The sequence below is a fragment of the Poecilia reticulata genome, linkage group LG2 (assembly GCF_000633615.1).
Source record: "Poecilia reticulata strain Guanapo linkage group LG2, Guppy_female_1.0+MT, whole genome shotgun sequence".
In the NCBI taxonomy this organism is placed as follows: Eukaryota; Metazoa; Chordata; class Actinopteri; order Cyprinodontiformes; family Poeciliidae; genus Poecilia; species Poecilia reticulata.
In genome coordinates, this window is record NC_024332.1 from 10942707 (window position 1) to 10963513 (window position 20807).

At 38.5% G+C, this 20807-nt stretch overlaps 2 protein-coding genes across 4 annotated transcripts in view; both read right to left on the reverse strand.

Moving 5' to 3' along the window:
- Positions 1 to 542: 542 nt before the first annotated feature.
- Positions 543 to 9820, reverse strand: slx9 (SLX9 ribosome biogenesis factor). Its single transcript, XM_008430454.2, has 6 exons — positions 9397 to 9820; positions 8699 to 8816; positions 4962 to 5030; positions 2735 to 2906; positions 2505 to 2570; positions 543 to 1559 (listed from the first exon to the last, which is right to left on the reverse strand). The coding sequence occupies exons 1-6, from the start codon at positions 9571 to 9573 to the stop codon at positions 1433 to 1435; spliced, it is 729 nt and encodes a 242-aa protein (XP_008428676.1). The 5' UTR covers positions 9574 to 9820; the 3' UTR covers positions 543 to 1432.
- Positions 9821 to 10654: 834 nt separating this feature from the next.
- Positions 10655 to 20807, reverse strand: part of plcd4a (phospholipase C, delta 4a) — a 28948-nt gene continuing 18795 nt past the window's right edge. For all 3 annotated transcript variants that reach the window (XM_008430465.2, XM_008430474.2, XM_008430484.2), the window contains 8 exons: positions 20180 to 20332; positions 18053 to 18220; positions 14951 to 15107; positions 14706 to 14822; positions 12982 to 13160; positions 12741 to 12873; positions 11720 to 11869; positions 10655 to 11408 (listed from right to left, as the gene is read on the reverse strand). In XM_008430465.2, the coding sequence (XP_008428687.1) occupies positions 11317 to 11408; positions 11720 to 11869; positions 12741 to 12873; positions 12982 to 13160; positions 14706 to 14822; positions 14951 to 15107; positions 18053 to 18220; positions 20180 to 20332 (1149 nt within the window). In that variant the 3' untranslated portion in view covers positions 10655 to 11316. The remainder of the gene's footprint in view (positions 11409 to 11719; positions 11870 to 12740; positions 12874 to 12981; positions 13161 to 14705; positions 14823 to 14950; positions 15108 to 18052; positions 18221 to 20179; positions 20333 to 20807) is intronic.

The following is a 20807-nucleotide window of genomic DNA, read 5'->3' on the forward strand; positions in this document are numbered from 1 at the left end:
AATAATAGTCAGTGCAAAGTAGCCTACAAATTCTTTGGTGGGGGCGGTGAGGGACCTGGATAGAGGCTGGGGGGGCGCTGGGCCAAAAAAGGTTGAGAAACACTGAGTTAGTCCTAAATCTGACCCCCGACCCAAAAATAGTGTTTCCCCTTGTTTCGGTCCCCACAAGAAAGTCAGGATAATAATCCCCACAAGGTATTACAAACAAACGCACAAATACACACACTCAAAGCTAGAGCAGAACAAAAACAGGAATCCAGTGTAGAAAGGTAGCAGGTTTTCACTGGGAAAAAGTGGGAGAGGCCAGCAAAGCAAAGTGAGACTGAATAAATGACATGGAGTTTGATTTACAGAACAAGGAACAGATGGCCGACTAAAACTGCGTTGCATAAACTCTCATTTTTCAGGCGCACAACCCAAACATACTTCAGCTTCAGTGGAAATGACTCTAGTCAAACCCTCATCAATGAGCTGCTCCTTTATTTACTTGATTACTCTTAAAGCCCCTCCCACCACCACCATCATCATCATCACTCTGTGAGTAAGGTGTTGATCATCTCTTCAGCTTTATTCAGCAGAGCTGCATCACATCTTACACAAATTAGTTTAAAAAAACAACAACAAACAACCCTGTTCATCAGTTTATTGCCATGAATATGAGTGTTTTCCAAACTTTCGTGGATTTTATGTGAAAACAGACAGSAGGGAGAAGGTGCTTAAAGACGGTGTTTCCCAGCCCTGCATGTTTTAGATACCTACCTGCTTTAGTATTCCTGATTCAGGTGATTGCAGTTCAGCAAATGCCTGAAATCAGTTGGGCTGAAGAAAAGAAACACCTAAAACATGCAGGGCTGAGAAACACTGGCTTAAGATAATGTCACCACTCAACATAAACCCCAATAAAATCTGTTGTTGAAGCTTCCAGTCATACCAAACTGACAACATAACAACATAGTCAGACTATAAAAGCTGAAAGTACAGAAATTCAATGTTTGGCATTAGAGCAAAGCTCTAATGACTGTATTTGAGCCTATGCTGTTGCCGTAGCATCCATTATTAATGAGCACTAATGGTCCACATGAGCCCTGAAGCTCCTATTGATTAGGTTTGTCTTACCTTTGATCTAACCACAGCTTCCCACCCAGAACCCGCTCAGGGTCTTAGAACTTCCAGCCGGGAAGAAGTTCAACATGACATTTCCAGGGGAACAAATTGAGATGCTGACCATCTTTGTGGACGATGATGGCTCCAGGACATGGAGAACCGTTATTGGTGAACAACAAAAGAACAAGAAGACCCTCTAAAGATGTTTGAGAGGGACAAGCAGAAGTGGACGCTTACTGGAAGCTCATTTTTGAAAAATACTCAAAGTCACAATGGAAAGCAGAAGGCTGCAGTCATCAGATGGCCGAGTTTGTGCCTCCACCTGCTACTAACTGGGGCCCTGCTCTTCCTCATGCCTCATCCTCTTCTTTAGCTGCTCTCCAATGTCCAGCAGTGGGTTCTGTTTGCCAGAGAGTATCCTGACTGCGTCACTGAAGCGGCTGCTCTCAGTTTCCCTGTGGAAGCAGAGAACAGGTTGACCCTCGGTAACCTGGATCTTGTCCCTGATCCAGTGTTTAACAAACGTTTTCAGGCTGAAGTGTTTGTTAAACTCTACCTGTTTAACAAACACTCATGAACCACCTAAGTTGAAATTGCCTGTACAATAACACATCTTGATCTATACAACCTGAAATTAAAATATTAGTCTCTTAAATCACTTATTTCTTCATTCTAATGAAAAGGGTGATGCTAGTTTGTAAATGTGTCTGGCCACAACAGAAACATGAGTGATTCTACTCCAGGTGTTTTGAGTTATTTACAAATTCTGAAAAAGCAGATTCTAAGTTTCCCAATGATGAAAAACTCATGAAAATCAAAAAAGAAGTTATGTACTACAGGTGCTGTGTGCATTACTAAAAGTTTAGAGTCATTCGTAAATTAGAAGCATCATAAAAAATATAGATGTAAGTTGCTATGGCAGAAACAAATATTTTCTTTTAGCCCTAAGAAAGCTCAATTTGAATAATAGTTTTATTTGAGATGTTAAGATGTAGTTAGTCAGCGTGGGGCGCAGCGCTGCTCACTGCCTCGTCACTGTCATATCGCACTCGGCACAGCGGAAACAGAGCAGCTCCAGGTCAGGGTCAGACCTGGACACAGTCTGACCCTGATCTGTTCTAGAAACAAAAGTTCTGCCACTCACCTGCAAAAAGAAACTCAAAAATATTCCTGCATACATAAATTCTTCCAATCATGCAGGTAGTCCGGGTTTGTTTTCTTTCCACTAGTTTACTCAGCTTTTCTTCTGAGTGAATATAAGCCACTTATTCATTATTATTTTTAAACACAATCCTTAGGTAAGATAACTGCACACACTTTAAGATGATGTTACAGCAAAACTTTGCAACCACCACAGTTTGAGAAAGACTGCCACCATCGAACGTTAAAGCGATGCTTACAGCAGTTTACGCTTCTGGGACTGTTTCATCTGGCTGAAGTCTGTGGGCTCAGGCCTCTTCATGGGCCTGAAACAGAAGAACAGAAACATGCTAATGACACATCTCACGACCTTCTCTTTGGTGTAGCAGCGTCTGGACAGAAGTTTGGGCATACACTCCATTTTTCTTCTGATGAACCTTCCTGCTCTTTCTTGGACCCGTCATCAAGAACTGACCACACCAACTCTTACGTTTTGTTCTTCCTTGTCTTACGACGGGATCCCACGGCAGCAGGGGGGCTAATGAGCTGGCAGAGCTCCGGCAGGGCGTCCACCAGCGGCCTCAGGTCTCCCACCACAGGGGTGGCCCGGCGCCGGGCCTCCGCTGCCTGCTTCTCCTTGGCCTGCCTGATGAAGCTGATCTCTGTGAGAACAGAAACAGAATGTTTATCTAAAACATCACGAATTAGTAGATCCTGAAAGAAACGGATCCAAACAGCAGCTTTATGCCCGTTTCATACTGGGTCATCTTTTCACCATTATCATTAAAATGATTCAAACATAAATTCATAATGCGTTCTACTTTTTAAAATGTGAAACGGTGGATTCTGGAGGGTTTCTTCTTTGAAGAACTGAAAAACACACAACTAAGAGAAAGTCCAGTAGCATTTTACTCCCTGAAGGAAAAGCTCCACAAGAAGAACGTCAAGGTTCTGGAGTGGCCCAGCCAGTCTCCACACCAGAACATCTTTGAAGGAAGCTGAGCTAACATGAAGTGTCTCCACAGCCCTGGACCCTAAAATCTGTATGGACAGACAGAGTAAAATCCCTGCTACCGTTTGTGCAAAACAGGTCAAGAACTACAGGAACAGCTGCAGACTAAGGTTCCTGTCAGGGCTGAGTGAAACGGCTTCAAGATTAAATCTCAGATTTTTTTGGTTTGTTTTCAAACCAAATCAAATTTTTGATTTTAATCATGTTTTCCCTCCTTAGAAACAAATGACAGAAAAGATTTTCAAAAACTTGTTTTATTTCAGTCATTCCATGTGAGAACTGATCTGAATTCAGAACCTAACTAAACACAAGCTGTAACATCTTTACAGCTTGTGTTTAGTAAAGATGTAAAGATTACACGCTGACTGAACTACGGAAATCTTTGCAAAATCTCCTGGTTTTCCAAAAATCTAATTCTTAAACAACAAACTCTATTAGCTGATAAAATTTAGTCACTGCCCAGCCCTAGTTATTGTACTAAATATTAAGTTCTATTTTTCTACTATATCAAATACTTACTTCATGCCAGAAAATGATAATTATTCAAAAATCATACTATGATTTGAACTTTTTCAGGTCGTTTCTCACAGTTTACCTACAATGAGGCTTACAGACCTCATCATTCTTGGTAAGAGATGAAACTTGAAAAATCAGAACTAAATAGCATTTTTCCCAACTATATAACCAATCAAAAGAGTGTAATTTTTTCGGATTACTAGAAAATGAAAACATATTTCAGGATAATCATAATACAACTGTTAGGTGAGGCAGTCATGCTTTTCTTTTGTCCTTTCATATCTTCATTCTTTGTAGACCGAGGAAACCTGGAACAAGCTGTCCTTCTAATTTCTTCCCTAATTCTGGAAAAGCGTCCTCTGTGGAGCCGGGCTCGGATTTCAGCGGGTCTGAGGCAGCAGCCATTAGCACCTAATTATACGCGTGAAGAAGCTGCGTGTTGTGTTACTGAGGAATCGATTGGCTCAGCAGAAGGCTTTGGTTACAGGCTTCATGTCAATTACTGGAGATGATGGCCGCAAAGTTAGAGCAGCAATAATTACACTGAGACACAAAAACGGTCCTGAATCCAAAACCCACTCATGCAGTCAGAATGCGTCACATTTACAGATGGATTCTAAGGAGGAAAACACTTCGGAATGTTCTGCTCGCGCTACCATTGCTAATTTCTAAGCTAAGAAGACACTTTACGGATAACCACCGACGGCTCAGCGACCCCTGGTTGTTCTGACACATGCAGATTGGATCTGTGGTCATACTGCAAAGTTTTGATTCATTCATTTTTCTGGAGTTTTTGAATATCAGAATAGACCATTTTCAAATGCCATCAACTGCATCCGATTTGGACCCACAGTGGCTGAAAAGTCTCTCCAAGAGGAAGAAACCATTACTCAAACAGCAACATAAAAAATTTCATTACAGTTTGCAGATCATTTAAAGGGCAAATAATGTGGAAAACTTTGAACTTAAAAAAAGTCATTATTCTGGCATTTAGCAAATAAAACATTGAATTGTAGCTAAAACAAGAACATTTTGCTTGATTTCAATCTTAAAAAGTTTATGTAAATATCTGCTTTCAGCTGAATGTGGAGAACTAAAGTTTTATGAATGAAGACAGACATTAAAACATGTGCTTTCAGTGAACAGCAGCAGGTGGTGGAAACATGTTCTTCATCGCTGATGAACTTACTGCTGAGCCATCTTTCTCTTCTTTCCTTCATCTTCTCTTTCTTTGACTTGAGTTTTTTCTCCACTGGTCCTGAGGTAACAGAATCACAGTTACATGGTAACACATATAAAACCTGGTTGAACAGGAGAGGTGCATAGGGGCAGAGAATGGAGCCGATATGCACTCAATTATCAAGATAAAGAAGGTTCAACGTGTGGCACAGGGGCCACTTGGAGGCCAGCAGATCATCTTGTTTGGGCCACAAACTGCAGGTACATATTTGACCTGCGAGCATAATGCTGTAGTGATGAATTAAAACTTTTCATCTACTGTTTTAATCATACTTTTTCTTCCAATTTCAATTAAATGTAAACAGGATTACAAACATTCAGCAACTTTCACTCAATTTAGAAAAAAGACAATTGACTCAAAAACTGCCAGTGATCCTTCTCTATATGGATTATAATGTAAATACAGCATTCCATATGTTGCTTTTTTTTTTGTACCAGAAACTGTTACACCAAGAAACAGTGTTCTGTTAAGTAATAAATGAGGTGGATAAAATCAAAAAGAAGTGGTAGGAAAAGCTTAGCAAGTCGAGGTTAAAATCATTACAGTAGTTAAGATCTCTAAAATGCTGGGTTTTTATCTGCCACCAAACAACACAGTGTTTGCAGTCAGAACAGGCAAAGATAAGCATCTGATGCCGACTACAGAAACTGGGATAGATAAGAGCGCGGAGGGAGGATTTACCACCACTCTGCTCCCAGGAGGAGGGTCAGCTTTCTGCTGTTAGATGAAATGGATAGCCGCTGTGATTCTGGCTGAATGGACACAAGGCGACCCTCCAACCCACACACCTTGAATTGTTTCAATGGGAAGGTCTTTAATCTGCTTACGTGCTTCACGTCTGGGCCTTTTGTTTAGTTAGACATTTTGAGGAAACACAAAGAGGACCACCTAGAATCAGATGAGATGTAAACCTGACCATATGGGGTCAAGTCTGGACTGGAATACTCTGCACAGATCATCTGTTTACACATGAATGAAACCAAAAACTGGGAATAAAGATATTTATTGGCTCTAGAGGTCTTTATTAACAGTCACCAGACAGGAAATGTGTGACAAACCATATTTCAGAATTGTTATTTTACCAAACATAAACAGAAATATCATCTGAAGTGTATTGAAGGTTCACTGGTTGTGAGATGTAAAAGTGACCGGCTGAAATGAACTCACTTTATTTCACACAAACTGCTTCACTTGTTTGGCATCATTATGTTTAACCATCGCTCGTCTTTTCTAGACTCTTAAAGCTGAAGTTTTAACCAGTGAACACCTTCATGTTTACCGTCTGTAGCTCTGGACTGTAAGCAGATTTAACACACATACTTCATCTTGAGAGGTATTTTAAGAAAGTGCAATAGAAATTTTGTGATAAAACTTCTATTGCTTTTGTAATAGAAAAAACAAGCCACAAGGACAATAAAGAGAACTGAATCCTAAAGACAAAGGATTCAGAATTTTTGCTTTTTAGGTTTCAATAACCTTGAATCCTAAAGTCCAGAAACAGAACCTAACAGTGGCCTAAACACAAAGAGTAGAATCAAAGTGTGGCTTAAAAACTACAGACAGAGCAAAACAGAAGAATTTATGAACCATTTCACCTTCAAATGAACCATTTCTGCTGACTGCGATGTTAAAATGTGTGGAGTTAAGATCAGAAAAAGCCCTCAGATAGTCCAGAGGTTCAGTGACCAGTCTGCTGGCGACCCCTGCTGGTTTCTTCCAGTCAGAGCATTCACATGAATTAAATATTTAAATAAACCTGGATTTTAAAATGTGTTGACTTTTTTCATGGATAATATAGTTGGAAAAACATCTATTAGAGCATTATCCTGTCTAAAACAATAACTGTGCCTGTTTGTTGCGATTCCTTCCTGGGGAGAAAATCTCAACTGTTTTCTGCTGCACCAGGCCTAACCCTAACCCTAACCCTAACCCTGACCCACACTCATCTTTTTTGACAGTGAGCTTATTAAACACATTTGGATAGTTAGAAAAAATATCCAAATGTTTTGGATAGTTTTTCTGACAAAACTTTGATCTAATCTCTACATTATTATATCCCAAAACCAGAACACAGACTGCCAAGCAAACTGTGAGACAGTATCAGTATTTAGACTTCTTCAACTTGGACTCAGCTAACCAGATGTTGATGTTTGATCATGTTCTTTAACTCTTTACTAACTGGGTGAGTTCTGAAGATCATCAACAGTTCTGGGTTTATTGAGGGTGACCCAAGGGCTACTAGATTTGTTTAGGTTTGCTGAATACAAATTCAAGTCACAGATTTCAGACTTTTCTTAGAAAAAACAATGTTGACAATGTTATAATTATGTTTAAAATCCATAGGACTACAGTTAGGCACCAATTTATGTTGGTCTATCACGTAAAATCCGTTGTGATTTGTGGTTGCAAGGAGACAATACACTATATACCATATAGATAATAATGCCAAAATGAGTCGGTCACCTGCCACTGAAATATGACTTTAAGTGACATATTGTCATATTGAACCCATAGGATTCAATATGACGTTGGTCCTCCTCTGCAGCTAGAGCAGCTTCAACTCTTCTGGGAAGGCTGTCCACAAGGTTTAGCCGTGTTTATGGGGATTTTTGACCATTCTTCCAGAAGCACATTTTTGATGTCACATACTGAGAAGGCCTGGCTCTCAGTCTCCATTCTAATTCATCCCGAAGCTGTTGAGGTCAGGACTCTGTTCAGGCCAGTTAAGTTCATCCACACCAGACTCTGCCGTCATGTCTTTATGCTCTGATGCACAGTCATGTTGGAAGAGGAAGAGGCCAACTCCAAACTGTTCCCACAAACTTGGGAGCATGAATTTGTCCAAAATGTCTTGGTAAGCTGAAGCGTTCAGAGTTCCTTTCATTGGAACTAAGGGGCCAAGCTCAACTCCTGGAAAACAAACCGACACCATGATCCCTCCTCCACCAAACTTTACAGTCAGACAAATACCGTTGTCCTGGCAACCACCAAACCCAGACTGGTCCATCAGATTGCCAGATGGAGAAGCTCGATTTGTCACTCAAGAGAACATGCCTCCACTGCTCTAGAGTCCAGTGGTGGCCTGCCACACACCACTGCATCTGATGCTTTGCATTGCACTTGGTGATATATGGCTTGGATGCAGCTGGTCACCATGGAAACCTATTCCATGACGTTCTCTGCACACTGTTCCTGAGCTAATCTGAAGGCCGTGCAAAGTTTGGAGGTCTGTAGTGACGGACTCTGCAGAAAGTTGGTGACCTCTTTGCACTATGTGCTTCAGCATCCACTGACCGCTATGTGCATCCGCTGACCCTACTCCGTCAGTTTACATGACCTGCCACTTTGTGGCCGAGTCGTTGTTGTTCCCAAGCACTTCCTTTTACTTATAATACAGCTGACAGTCGACTGTGGAATATTTAGGAACAAACAAATGTTATGACTGGATTTGTTGCACAGGTGGCATCCCATCACAGTTTCATGCTGGAATTCACTGAACTCCTGAGAGAGCTCAGTGAATTATTTCACAAGTGTTTGTAAAAACAGTCTACATGTATAGGTGCCTCATTTTTACAGCTGTGGCCTTGGAAGCGATTAAAACACCTGATTCCCATAATTTGGATGGATGAGAAAGTACATTTGGCAGTAGTGTACATCCGTAAGGTGCAGCGGAGCGTCAATCTTACCTGTGTTGGTGGGCTGGACTTGTGGGCATTCCTCAAAGCTGAGTGTTTGGACCAGGGACTCTGCAGAGATCTTTGTGGCAGCAAATATCCCAGAAGGAAAGAAGCTCTGAGAAATAGCCTGGAAAAATGGAATGAAATCAAAACACATTATCATCATTGTAGAGAAAAGGGCTTATTATGAATCCTTGGGGGACTCCATTTTCAATCATATATTTTCTTGAATAGCTTTATCCTATTTTTTCTTTTCCTCTTATAAAATCTTTAAACCACCTGTACATCCGATCTTTAACAACCAACATGGACAGTTTTATCATCAGTCCTCACTTCCACATTATATTGTCGGTTCTATCAAAAGTACAGCCACACTTTCTGTTTATCTGTGCTTTACTAATTTTATGGTCCACACACAGACGGATCCACAATTTTCCTTTGTTTTCTGAAACTACTTTCGCATCTAGACATTGTTTACTTTCTATATAACAAACTCCATTGTTTTTGCACATATTAGAAGTTTATGCAATAGACCGTTAATTCCCCGGGATGCAGGCTAAGATTTTCCCTGTTTCCAAACCCGGTTATACAGTTTCAGCAGAATATCATTTGATGTTTCACTAAGTTGATTTATCACAATATAATATATTTGGTCTTTTCCATGAGATTATTTTTAAAATCGGACATTCTGACAGATGATGTATGACCTGTCCTTCGCCTTTGGTCGGTTCTTTGTCCACCGGTGGCGCCGCCGGTGTGTTGTGGAGCTCTAGCGGACTTTGGGACAGCTCCGTCCCGCTGGGCTGAGTGAGGCTGTGGGGACCGTGGAGCTTCACGGCCTCCTGATGGAGCTTCTGACGGACATGTTTCACCTTTCCAACCATGTTAACATCTCCAGCACGTCCAGCTTTTTCTTTTATGCCCACCAGACTACTTGGACCTGTCGTTTCTACGGTGCGTTGAAGACCACGTGGGGTCTGACTGTCTGAACTGTCGGAAGTTCGTGTTTTTACATTTTAAATGTCGCGTATGTACATCCTTCAGACGAACATTAGCTAAATTCATTACTGACGGTTTCAGAGTGAATAATATTTTTGATTAATAGCTGTTTAGCAACATGAGTTGGAAACGAGAAAGTTACTTAAACCGTAACAGAAAGCACAAATCTTTTATTTTGACGGTATTTAACGGAAGTGTTGTGTTAAGTTCAACTTGATGCCAATTGTGCCACGGTTTGCTCCGTCGTTAGGAAACAAATTAAAAACGTTCCGCATTTCCAGCATAAAATGTTGTCACAGGGCAGAATGTGTAACATCACTACTACTACTACTGCTAATAATAATAATAATAATAATAATAATAATAATAATAATAATAATAATAATAATAATAATAATAATAATAATTTTTGAAAAATGTTTTAGTTCACAAGCATCTGGAACGTTTTCCATTTGTGTTTTCTGATGAGATACCAAAAGAATATTAAATCGTCTTCTTGGATCAGAAGTTTAAATTTCTGCTACAAACAACAAGCTGAATTTAAAATGTAAACTGGAACACAAAATTTGAGGTTCTTCATAGTTTATAGTTACAACAGTTTGTCTCATGGACTGTGTAAGTAGAACCTATAGCACAGTCCAACTTGTGAACAGGTACTTTTAATGTTTCTTGCAAGTTTTAGCTCTTTGCCAGCATCATATCTCTAACATAATGAAAAGCTGATTCAGACGTTTGAATTAGCTACACTGTAGCTAATTCATGGAGAATAGTGATTTCTGCATTAGGATTTGAAAGGATATTTAATTCTTTTTTTACATAGATCAACAGCTGAAACTCACTCAGACTCAGAGTCTTACTGTCACCCAGAACTGTTAGAGAGATTTCAAGCCCTGTTGGATTAACCAAGATAACAGTGACATCAGGGATGATCAAATTTGTAGTCCACCTTTTAAAGAAAATGAACTATTCAATGAAAGTCTTTTATTTCTTCCTGATTGTGCTCATTGAAAATATGTCCAATACAAAAACAAAAACGGTTTACAGTTTGCTATAAATATCATGGTATAAATACAAAAATAAATTCACACAATTATTTATTATGTACACATACTGAACTGTGAGGAGTTCGTCACTTCAGCTTCAACTCAGACCAACGTGCTTCAAAGATAAGGTGGAAAAAGGCTGTCCACTGAAACTGTGCAAGAACTCCATCATGATTTTCCATCATGGGCGACATGACTGAACTGAAGACAGGAGGAATGCAGATGGCTACATAAAGCAAGGGAGTAAATTTCCTGACTCATATCTGGTGGCACATTCTCCACTACAGCACAATAACAGCAGAAATGCACATGCATGCAGTCACTAATAACCCAACACACACACACACACACGCACACACACACACACGCACACACACACACACACACACACACAAAGACGGAGAGCAGCCATCCTTGCATCAGCTCTTTAGAATCTCTTCACATTTGGCATAAAATTTCCATTCACTTCAAATAATAATATTGCAATACTAACATTTAATCTAATGCTTTATGAGACAATATAAATGGACTCCCATTATTTAAATACAATGTGGAAGGCTGTTCTTTGCAGAACATCTGTTCAGGTCATTCCAGATCTGTGATCCTGACATGAACGAACAAGGATGAGGGAGAAATCCTGGTTCCGTCTCTGGACAAAAGGTGAATGTGACGATAACCTAAAGAACACAGACCCAAACCACAAACATTAGGCAGTAGGAGTGGAAACAGCTGTTTGACAGAAACACTTAAATTGTTTTAAACATCCATCTTTAGGAATAATAACTGCGTCTAATAACCCTTCAGGTGGATAGTACTTTGTCTCCTTTATTATTCTCTGTTGGAAATCCTTTTCATGACCAAATATTGGCAAAAATGGTGGAAAAATAACACTATAATTTTTCATACAACACGTTTGATGGTAACTCATCCTCCTTTTGTTCTTCAATTTAAGAGGAAGGATTGAACAAGGTGATTAAAAAAGATGGACCTTTTTGCATGCAGCTGAGTGGGAGTGTAAATTGCCCCACGAAGTCGTTTTTGGATGTCTTGTCGTAGTCTTCCACCACAAAGCGGACCAGAGCCAGTTCGGGTGTGTGGATGGTGAAGCGCAGAGTATCATTCCACAGGGGATTGAATCCTGAAAAACAAATCAACTGGTATCTTCTGCAACACATATCACTCAGCTTGTGAGGAAAAACAAGTCTTATCACACAAACAGGACCTAATAAAAGTATTCCCATCTTTTCTGTTTAGACTTTTTGTTGGATTAAAGCACAAACTTCAATGATTATGTATCCAACCAACACAAATTGGAAAGAACTTGATACAAGATTTTCTACTATTATTTTACCAATACAATGTGTAATTAGTTCCCTTTACAATGATACCTTGGAGTAAAATCCAACCAATTACCCCCAGTCATCAACGATAGTAAACAGAGTCCATGTGTGTGATGCATTCTGAGTGTAAATCCTCCTGTTTTTTGAAGGTCTCAGAGGTACAAAGAATGGCTTAATCAAAGTCCAGACCTAACTTCAAAGGAGAATCTGTGGCAAGAATTGAAAACTGATGTTAACAGATGTTCTCTAGATATCAGCCACTTTCATCCCAGTTATAATTATGAACTGCTTTGCGATGTTCTATCACATATTAAAGGTAAAACACAAAGTGTGAAAAAGTCCACAGCTTTTGAAGAACTTTACAGGGTTTTGCGTTTAGAATCTAATGAAAATTGTTACTTTTTTTTTGGTTTGTTTTTTTTTACTTATTTTCCAATTAGTTTGAATGCAGGAGAAGCTCCAATCAGAAAAGTTTGCTCTTCAACTGGCTCTGGTTGTTTTTTTCTTTTTTGATTTTTATTTTAATAACATATTTTTATTAAATATACATACGTAAAGAAAATACAATGTGGTACTCTTCTAACGAATACATAGCTCTGAATTTCTAGCAGTAGGGTCATGTAAATGCTACACACTGGAATATGAAGAGCAGAGCTCAGCATGTCATACCGTTGTTTTCAATGTGTCTGGTTTCCTGCTTGGCCTGGTCCATCAGAACTCCATGGATCTCCACTCTGACTAGAGGATCCACTATAGAATCCTCTTTGATGTTGACTTTCGGCAACTGCTGGCCACTTATCACCTTTATGAAAAGGGCAGTAAAACACATGCAGTAAATGCAGGATTCTGTCCAGCCTATGAAACCAACTCCTGAGAACAAAAATCCTCGTTTCTCTAAGGTGGGTTGTACCTGAATGGTGAGGACGATGGGTTGGTAGTCATCTCGTTTCTGAGGCAGGTCAGGATCAAACCTGTCATTTTTGTCTCTCATGAAGGCTGGCTTCAGAACGTAGCCACAGCGGCCATTCTGACTGAACAGACCATCATTTAAATCCATCCCCTCTCCAGCTGTCTGGAAATTCAGTGCAACTGGGTGGAAAAGTGACGACATTGTATGATGTTACTCATAATTCTCAGTACATTACATAAAGCTGATCCAAACCGACCACCAGGTGGAACTGGGCCGTCATGACCAACATTTTTGAGAAATTCTGATTTGTTGTCCCCAAAATCAGTGAGTTTTGTTGTATTTACAAGATATCTCTTTGGAATGACAAAGTTCTTTAATTAATAAAAAATATGTTTCAAAGTACATATTTGAAACATATTTTTGTGGGCAATCCTGATAATTATCAAGATGCAGTTTGTATTTAACACCAGACATAATATCTGTACTACAATGTTAAAAAATGTGTGCTTCATAATTAGAATGATGTATTAGTTGTAACAATAGATTTATTTCAGAAATATTTATTTTAGATGTGAAAACAATACAGTAATACTGTAGGTTGTTTAGTTTTTATTCATTTTAATAAAATATTGTCACACCGATGTTGCCATGTAGTTTACACTGCAATGCATTCTGGGTAAATGATGTATGCTTGGTCCGTTTGCACTAACTCCATCCAGTCAAAACAGCAATGACTAATGTCATTAAGCGTTTTCAATTTGAACCGGAGCGTTGAAATCCATGGGAATGTAGAAATCACAGGAGGTGATGAAGATGAGAAGACCAAACAGAGGAAGAGGAAAGAGTTGGCAGAAGGAGCTGGTGTTTGTGCTGCTGCCGTCACCTTCAGCTTCATAAATGAAACAATGAACTCGGACTGTGATCGGGTAAGTATCTCTCCGTCCAGTCAGCTTTAGGGTCGTGTCGGTGGTTTTACATTTGGTACCAGCGGCAGTAGCAATAACTACATCATCATTTAAAATAGTTCCCAGTTCTGCCTGTCTCTCCTGTTTTGCCCAGCAACTTTCCTTTGGTAGCCAGAAACTCGAACAAACGATTCAAAATCTTCTGAAGAAAGATGTTGAGGACATAATGTAGGTCCTTCAGAAGTTGTGTTCTCTCTCCTACGCTTGTTTTTTTTAAGTGGAAAATTATCCAAACTCACCTGACTATTTTATTTTATTTTATTTTTTCAAATTACAGCCAAGAGCAACACATTGTGATACTGTCTAAATGTACACTGGTCATAAGCAACATGATAAACAGCAACTCTGGAAAAATTAGCCTTCTTGCTTTTGCTCTGTAGATCCCATTACAGAATGGACCCAACTACGTCATCAACCCATCATGCATTGCACAGGTGAAAAAATGGTGACCTTCATGGGTGAAAAACATAACAAAAGATACAAATTTTAAAAAATAATAACTATGAGTTTTTTCATGTATCACAACAGCTATTTGTAGGCCAACGTGTTCAATTAATTGTGGATCCCTTTAAGATCCCTTTATAGGCCGGGTCTTGTGCTTCACAAGACCTTGGTGCAGAACCCTAAAGGAATAAAAGTCCTGCAGAAGATATCAGCATACAAAATTGCACCCAGTTCAGCCATAAGAAAATACATAGGAGGCAGAGCACATTGTGTGATTTGTCTGATCAGGACCAGTAACCTTTCGGCTGTAGTCACCTATTTGGCACCCAGCATTCCACATTTCCTGGGGATTGAAATTGGAAGAGTCAGTTCGGAAGCCAGTGGGATAGACCCTGGTCAGTTGCCGGGCATTATGGTGCACAAACTCTGCTCCTGGAAAGGAAATGATCCAGTGCAATTCATAACAACACAAAAACAAAGATACTGTTTGCATTGATGTCTGCACATCAATGCTAAATATGAAAAATGTATGATATTTAAGATGGATGGATGGAACTAACCAGCCTCTCGTAGGTGCTTGCGAGCTTTGGACTCTGTGAAAGAGGCCACTTCATAGAACTTGGAGTGGATGCGGGCATGTTTGAAGCTCCTGAAGTGGACACTCTTGCAGTAGACCACACAGTCGGACAGCTCTTTAGACAAACGCTGCTTTGACTTCTATGGACAGAAACAAATGATAGAAATACAACTGTAACAGTAAATGGATGTAAAGTAGTTAGGTCTGTTCCATACAGTGTTTTGATCTTTAGTGGAGTGCTGTGCAAGACTTAAGAAATGCTGTGATATCTGCTGAAAGAGAAAAGTAAAGTTCACCTTTCATAAGGCTTTTTGTTGTAAATATGTCTTTAATTCATTGCCAAATGCACAAGAGCACATGGTGGACAGAAACGTGTCAGCTAAAAACCAAGCTAATAAACGAAGAAACTGAAATTCTATAGTTGCTTTAACTGAAACGTACAAGCAGCCATTGCCGCTCATCTTGTACTATTCAACTCAATAAGAAGCAAATCTGGAGGGAAAATGTCAATAACTCATACATGTTCCCGTCATTAAACAAATACTTGGTTGAAACACCTTTTGATGTAGTTTTTATGTTTCAGCCTTCTTTGGCAGGAGTGTGTAAACTTCTCTCTTCTTGGTTTGGTAATATTTGTCAGGCATCTCTAGTCCACAACCTTCTTCAAGTGAGTTCTGCAAATTCTGTCAGGCTTAGTTCTGGATTCTGAGAAACATCGCTCTACAAAGGTCCAGTTTGTTCAATCTAATGTGAATATTTATGTCACAAAGCCACATGTCTGATGTCCCAACTTTGAAGTTTAATCGCTCTCACAGCATGAGGTCTCTCTATTCTACCCATGAACTAGCTGTGCATTAACATCACCTGACTGTTATTTCAGTCAACCACATGATAGCGTGAACCCTTGTGCTGGAAACAAATCCCATGTTGAGTGGAAGTGATACCCCACTGCAATGTGAAGGAGGCGTGTCGGCACGGTTCCTGTCATGGCTGCTCAGATCAAAGGTTCTACACAGTGAGACTATCGGAGCGCCTCTGTATGCCTGCCTGCCTTCCTGGCTCCTTTCACATGAAAGCCAATCTGTGAGGGCATCCCTGCCCTCCGCCGGCACCATCACCTTCACCTGTCTATAAAACAGAGACACAGATACCTAAACCATGCGGAGCTTATGTCACTGTCCAAAGCCTCACCTCTGATGAATGTGCTAACAATGTGCTAACAGTAGCAGTTCATGTTTTGTTCTGATGCTTTTTACCAAACGGGACTGAGTGCTCAGTGGGTTTGTGTCCACTGAAATAGATGCATTAACACAAAGCTTAACAAAACAAGTTGAGTGAGTGAGTTTGGGACTCAAAGAGGTATAGTTCTTTGCAGTAGAGAACCTAAAGCTAAAATAAGAGATTGAAGAACTGAATATTATACTATGTTTCTTTTAGCACTGTTATTCCAACTTACAAACTTTTAGAGAAGGTAAACCTTCTCTTTCAAACCAGTAGTCAAAGTATTGTGTCTCCCTTTCAGCAGGAGAAAACCTTTACTTGACCAAACACCGTCTCAGTGCTAGATGGCATCTCGATCAGTGTTTCCCAGCCCTGGTCCTCAGGGCTCACTGCCCGGCTGATTTCAATCGATAACTGATTAACAGGCGTTTGTTGAACTGCAATCAGCTGAATCAGGCACATTAAAGCAGGGAAACCTCTAAAATATGTAGGACCTTGAGGACCAGGGTTGGGAAACACTGATCGAGATGTTTAAGGCATTTAAGTCTGAAAGATTATGGTGCCTATTATTTTTGTTGTTATCATAGTTTGGTTGGCTTGTCAGTGGTTCTTTCTTTGGTTATGCTGAATATATTGTCACATGTCATAGGCCAGAGCAAAGCTTGTTCTGCATCTGTGGGTCATCAGTGTGCAAGTTGATCACATCATGTAACAGCCTGTCTCTGTTCCCTGTTTTTCAAACCTTTTTTATTTTTTATGAAAGGGTAAAAGGGATTACCAAGTGGCATAGTGGTTCATGCTGCTTCCTTGCAAGAAGGAATCCCAGCATGAGGTCTGAGACTTTAGGTCTGAGATTTCCTGCCACAGTTTACAAACTTGACTTTTGGGTTAACTGGTTGCTTTATATTGTCTCTAGTTATGAGTCTGTGTATATGAATGGGTGTCTGTCCTGCCTCTCACCCCCCACAAACTCTACCCCCACTTATTTGTAGCAACAGAGATGATGACTAGTCAATAGTCCACTCACCTTCTTCACATGGATGCTCAGCAGGTTGTTGTTTTTTTTCCCAGGTCCAATGTGGAAATAATATTTATAATTAAACGCAACAATAGAACTTGGTTTAATGTAAAACTTTATGTTTTCAAAGATTCTCCTGGTTTTAGTTCTGTCAGTACTGACAAGCTTTTGTGTTCCTTCAGAGGAACTTTAGCATGATGCTACTGTGTGAAAAATGTAAAAAGTCTGGCGTTCATTTTTATTTATAAAAATGAATATATAATATAATATAATATAATATAATATAATATAATATAATATAATATAATATAATATATAAATGAATGCCAGACTTTTCACATTTTCATTTGTGTAAATTGCTCTGAAAAAGTGTGATTTAGTTATAATCACTTTAAACTTCAATAAAATCCACTGAGGTTTATTATTGTTACAAGGATTTAAATTTGAAGACAAGATGAGAGAAATTCCAATTGCTACAAATGGGTTTACAAGGAACTCCATGGGTTTTAGTCTTCACTGTCATACTTGTATGTGAATACAGTCAATGTCCTGCATAAATACTAAAATTATAGAAAACGTTAAAATAGTCCAGAAAATATAATGGGCCAGACAGCAATCAATTATTTTGATGTCCTTTATCAAAACAGGGTGAATATATTGGGGATTACCTTAATTTATTAAACGTTTAATTCATTCATCACATGCCACTTCCTGATTAAAAGCTCAACACCGGCTTAAAATCTAATATAACAGATGGTTCTGAGAGTAGATGAGCCAGGATTGTCAGATTGTGTAAAAGACAGTTTGGGTCTGAGACACAGAAGCTGAACATGTGAGCAAACCCACCTTTACTCTGCGCCGGATACTCTCACGATGTAGAATATCTTCATCTATTTCTGCTACTTCGTCTTCATCACTGACCTCTCCTGTCAGTGAGTCTTCAACAGTCCCATTGAGTGTTTCCTCTAAACCACCAACTTTTTTTGCTTTCAGAAGAATTTTCCCTTTAAGTTCCTGAAAAAGGTACATTACAGAGACATGGAATCTGGTGTTATTTGTAAGCAGTATCTGCAATAATTCTTGTATTTAGAGGAAAAGGCTATTTGTATAACATTTTACAAATGCTGTCTGTATTTCCTTTTACATTAAAATGTAAAGTGTTTTACATTTTAATTAATGTAAAACACTTTGAATTGCCTTGTTGCTGAAAAAATATAAAATATAAAATATAGACAAGATCACCTGGAAAACTCGCCAATTTCATGGTAAAGCTAAGAATTACTGTTTGCTGTAACAATCTCTCTGATATGTGATTACAGAAGGATGTTTATAAGCTGCTGGTAAACCTTTGACAAAAAAACCTGATACCACTTCTGGGATAAAACTATCCTGAAACATTATTCCCAAGAACTGATTTCAGTGAATTATGGAGTCTATAAATATCAGTGGCCTATGATTTGTGACATAACTGACTATCTTTGTGTCATTGCATAATATGATGACAACTGTAATTACCATAAAACATCTCAAAAATCCATATGTAAACATGTATTATTAAGTTACTATATCATGACTTAACAGAACAGGAATGCTGTTTATAGTGTGGCACATTTGTGGATTGTGGATTTGATATATTTTTTGATATTTTTAAATTGGCATACAATAAAAAAGAAAAACCCTTCAATTCATCAAATTACTGAAAATAGTGAAAAAACAACACAGATATAAAATGTCCATGGTTAACAAAGGAATTAGAATGTTTGTAAGGACAAAATACTTTACATTGAAAATTTCTTATATCAAGGACTGATGCATCTGACTATAAGTATAAAATATATCAAATCACCTGATATAATAACTCATAGGAAATTATGCTATACCACTTTATTGAATAATAATAAGATTAACTCTAAAGGGTCTGGGGAATACTAAATACTGTTATTAAATGTAAGATAAAATACTTCATATCCAGACTCCTTCAGTTACAAGAACAATGATAATTAGAACAATAAATGAAGTTGTAAATAGTTTCAACAAAACTTTGTATATGTTTGGCAGATTAAATCCTTCAGTATATGAGCAAAAAACTGAACAGTTTGTCCACAGAAATAAATTCAAAGACAATGTTTTTCTCTTTAGTAACTGAGATAGAATTAATAGATATTGTTAATAACTATAAAAACAAATCATCTACTGATTGTTGTGATATAGACACAACATTAGTAAAATACATAATGTATACATAATATCTCATAAACCTTAATGTATACATGCAATGTATATGAACATTGCAAAAGTAATACCTCCAGATTGGAAACAAACATTTTCACAAAGTACAAACCTGTCTCTGACTTTTAGTTGGATTCAAATGTATTTAATAAGGAGACAGCAGGTATTTCCTTGCACGTCATTGGGTCCATATTTGTTTGATATATATCAATGATGTATTTGATCTATCTAAATCATTAGGAATACTTAATAGTTTAGGATGTTTAGGATGACACCACCATATTCTAGTTGTAGGGATTTTAATGTATAATATAAATAATGAACAATTTAAGCCAAAGTCATGGAGAGATATGAACAAATTATCTCTAAATTTTAATAAAACTTAAATATTTGTTTATTTCTGTATTTAATTCTCTTTTCTCATGAAGTTTAAATAAATTACATTATATTGTATTGTATTTGATTTCTTACTGACTTGCAATGAACAATAAACTAAGGAAACAAACAAAACAAATGAGCCAACCCGCTTTAGCAAAAACCTGTTGCATATATCCTATGCACTCAGATAGGCAAGTTAAAATTCTGATTACAAAGAAAGTAGAATAGATTACACTATTTCTGTTTGAACTAGACTACACCAACACAATACCCATGCACCATTTTGCAGCTACACGTTTAAATGCCCAGCCATGGAACATCTACTCTGCCTAAAATCTTTCTAAACAACAGAGACAGATAGCTCACCTCAGGAGATGGAAGCCCTTCTGGGGCCCTGCCATCCAACATTCCTCTAAGCAACTTGTCACCAAGAATGTGCTTGAGGTGTTGGGCCATGACTCTCTGCTGGTCAACACTGCAGTGGTTCTCGATTGACAGGATAACTGGATATTCTGATATCTGGAGAAGGGAAAAGATGGGGAAGCATAAAGTGTAAAAGAAGGAGAGCAGAACCATAAATTATAAATTGTAGACCTTCCCCAAGCTAAATTTCCAAGCTGCTCCTTAACAGCTAACTCTATAGGTATAAAATACTATTCAGGAGTTAGCTGTTAAACTAACTAGCAGCTAGCTGCTTCTTAACAGAAACTAGCTCTAAATTCAGTTTGAACACTCATTGTAGCGTTATCATTTTAAAGGTTTGAGTTTGACCAGTCAGTAAATGTGAAGACAAGGTGGCATAAAGGAAGAACCATGTGACCAAAACAGGATATCCATGCACACTTATTCACTCAGCACACTAAGATACACAGAAACTAAGCTCTCAAAAGAAATGATTCTACTCTTTTTCAGTGAAATATTTACCTCGAAAAAATGCAAAGACAAACTTTCATTCACACTCGGTTTAATAATGTCAGGGTGAGCTAAGTACTCT

Excerpts from the sequence above, each read along its gene's own strand:
- slx9 (XM_008430454.2), bottom strand. The coding sequence starts at position 9,573 with ATGGTTGGAAAGGTGAAACATGTCCGTCAGAAGCTCCATCAGGAGGCC. Across the intron at positions 5,031-8,698 it reads AGTCCAGCCCACCAACACAG|GACCAGTGGAGAAAAAACTC; the intron begins GTAAGATTGACG and ends CTGTTACCTCAG. Across the intron at positions 2,907-4,961 it reads AAGAGAAAGATGGCTCAGCA|AGATCAGCTTCATCAGGCAG; the intron begins GTAAGTTCATCA and ends CTGTTCTCACAG.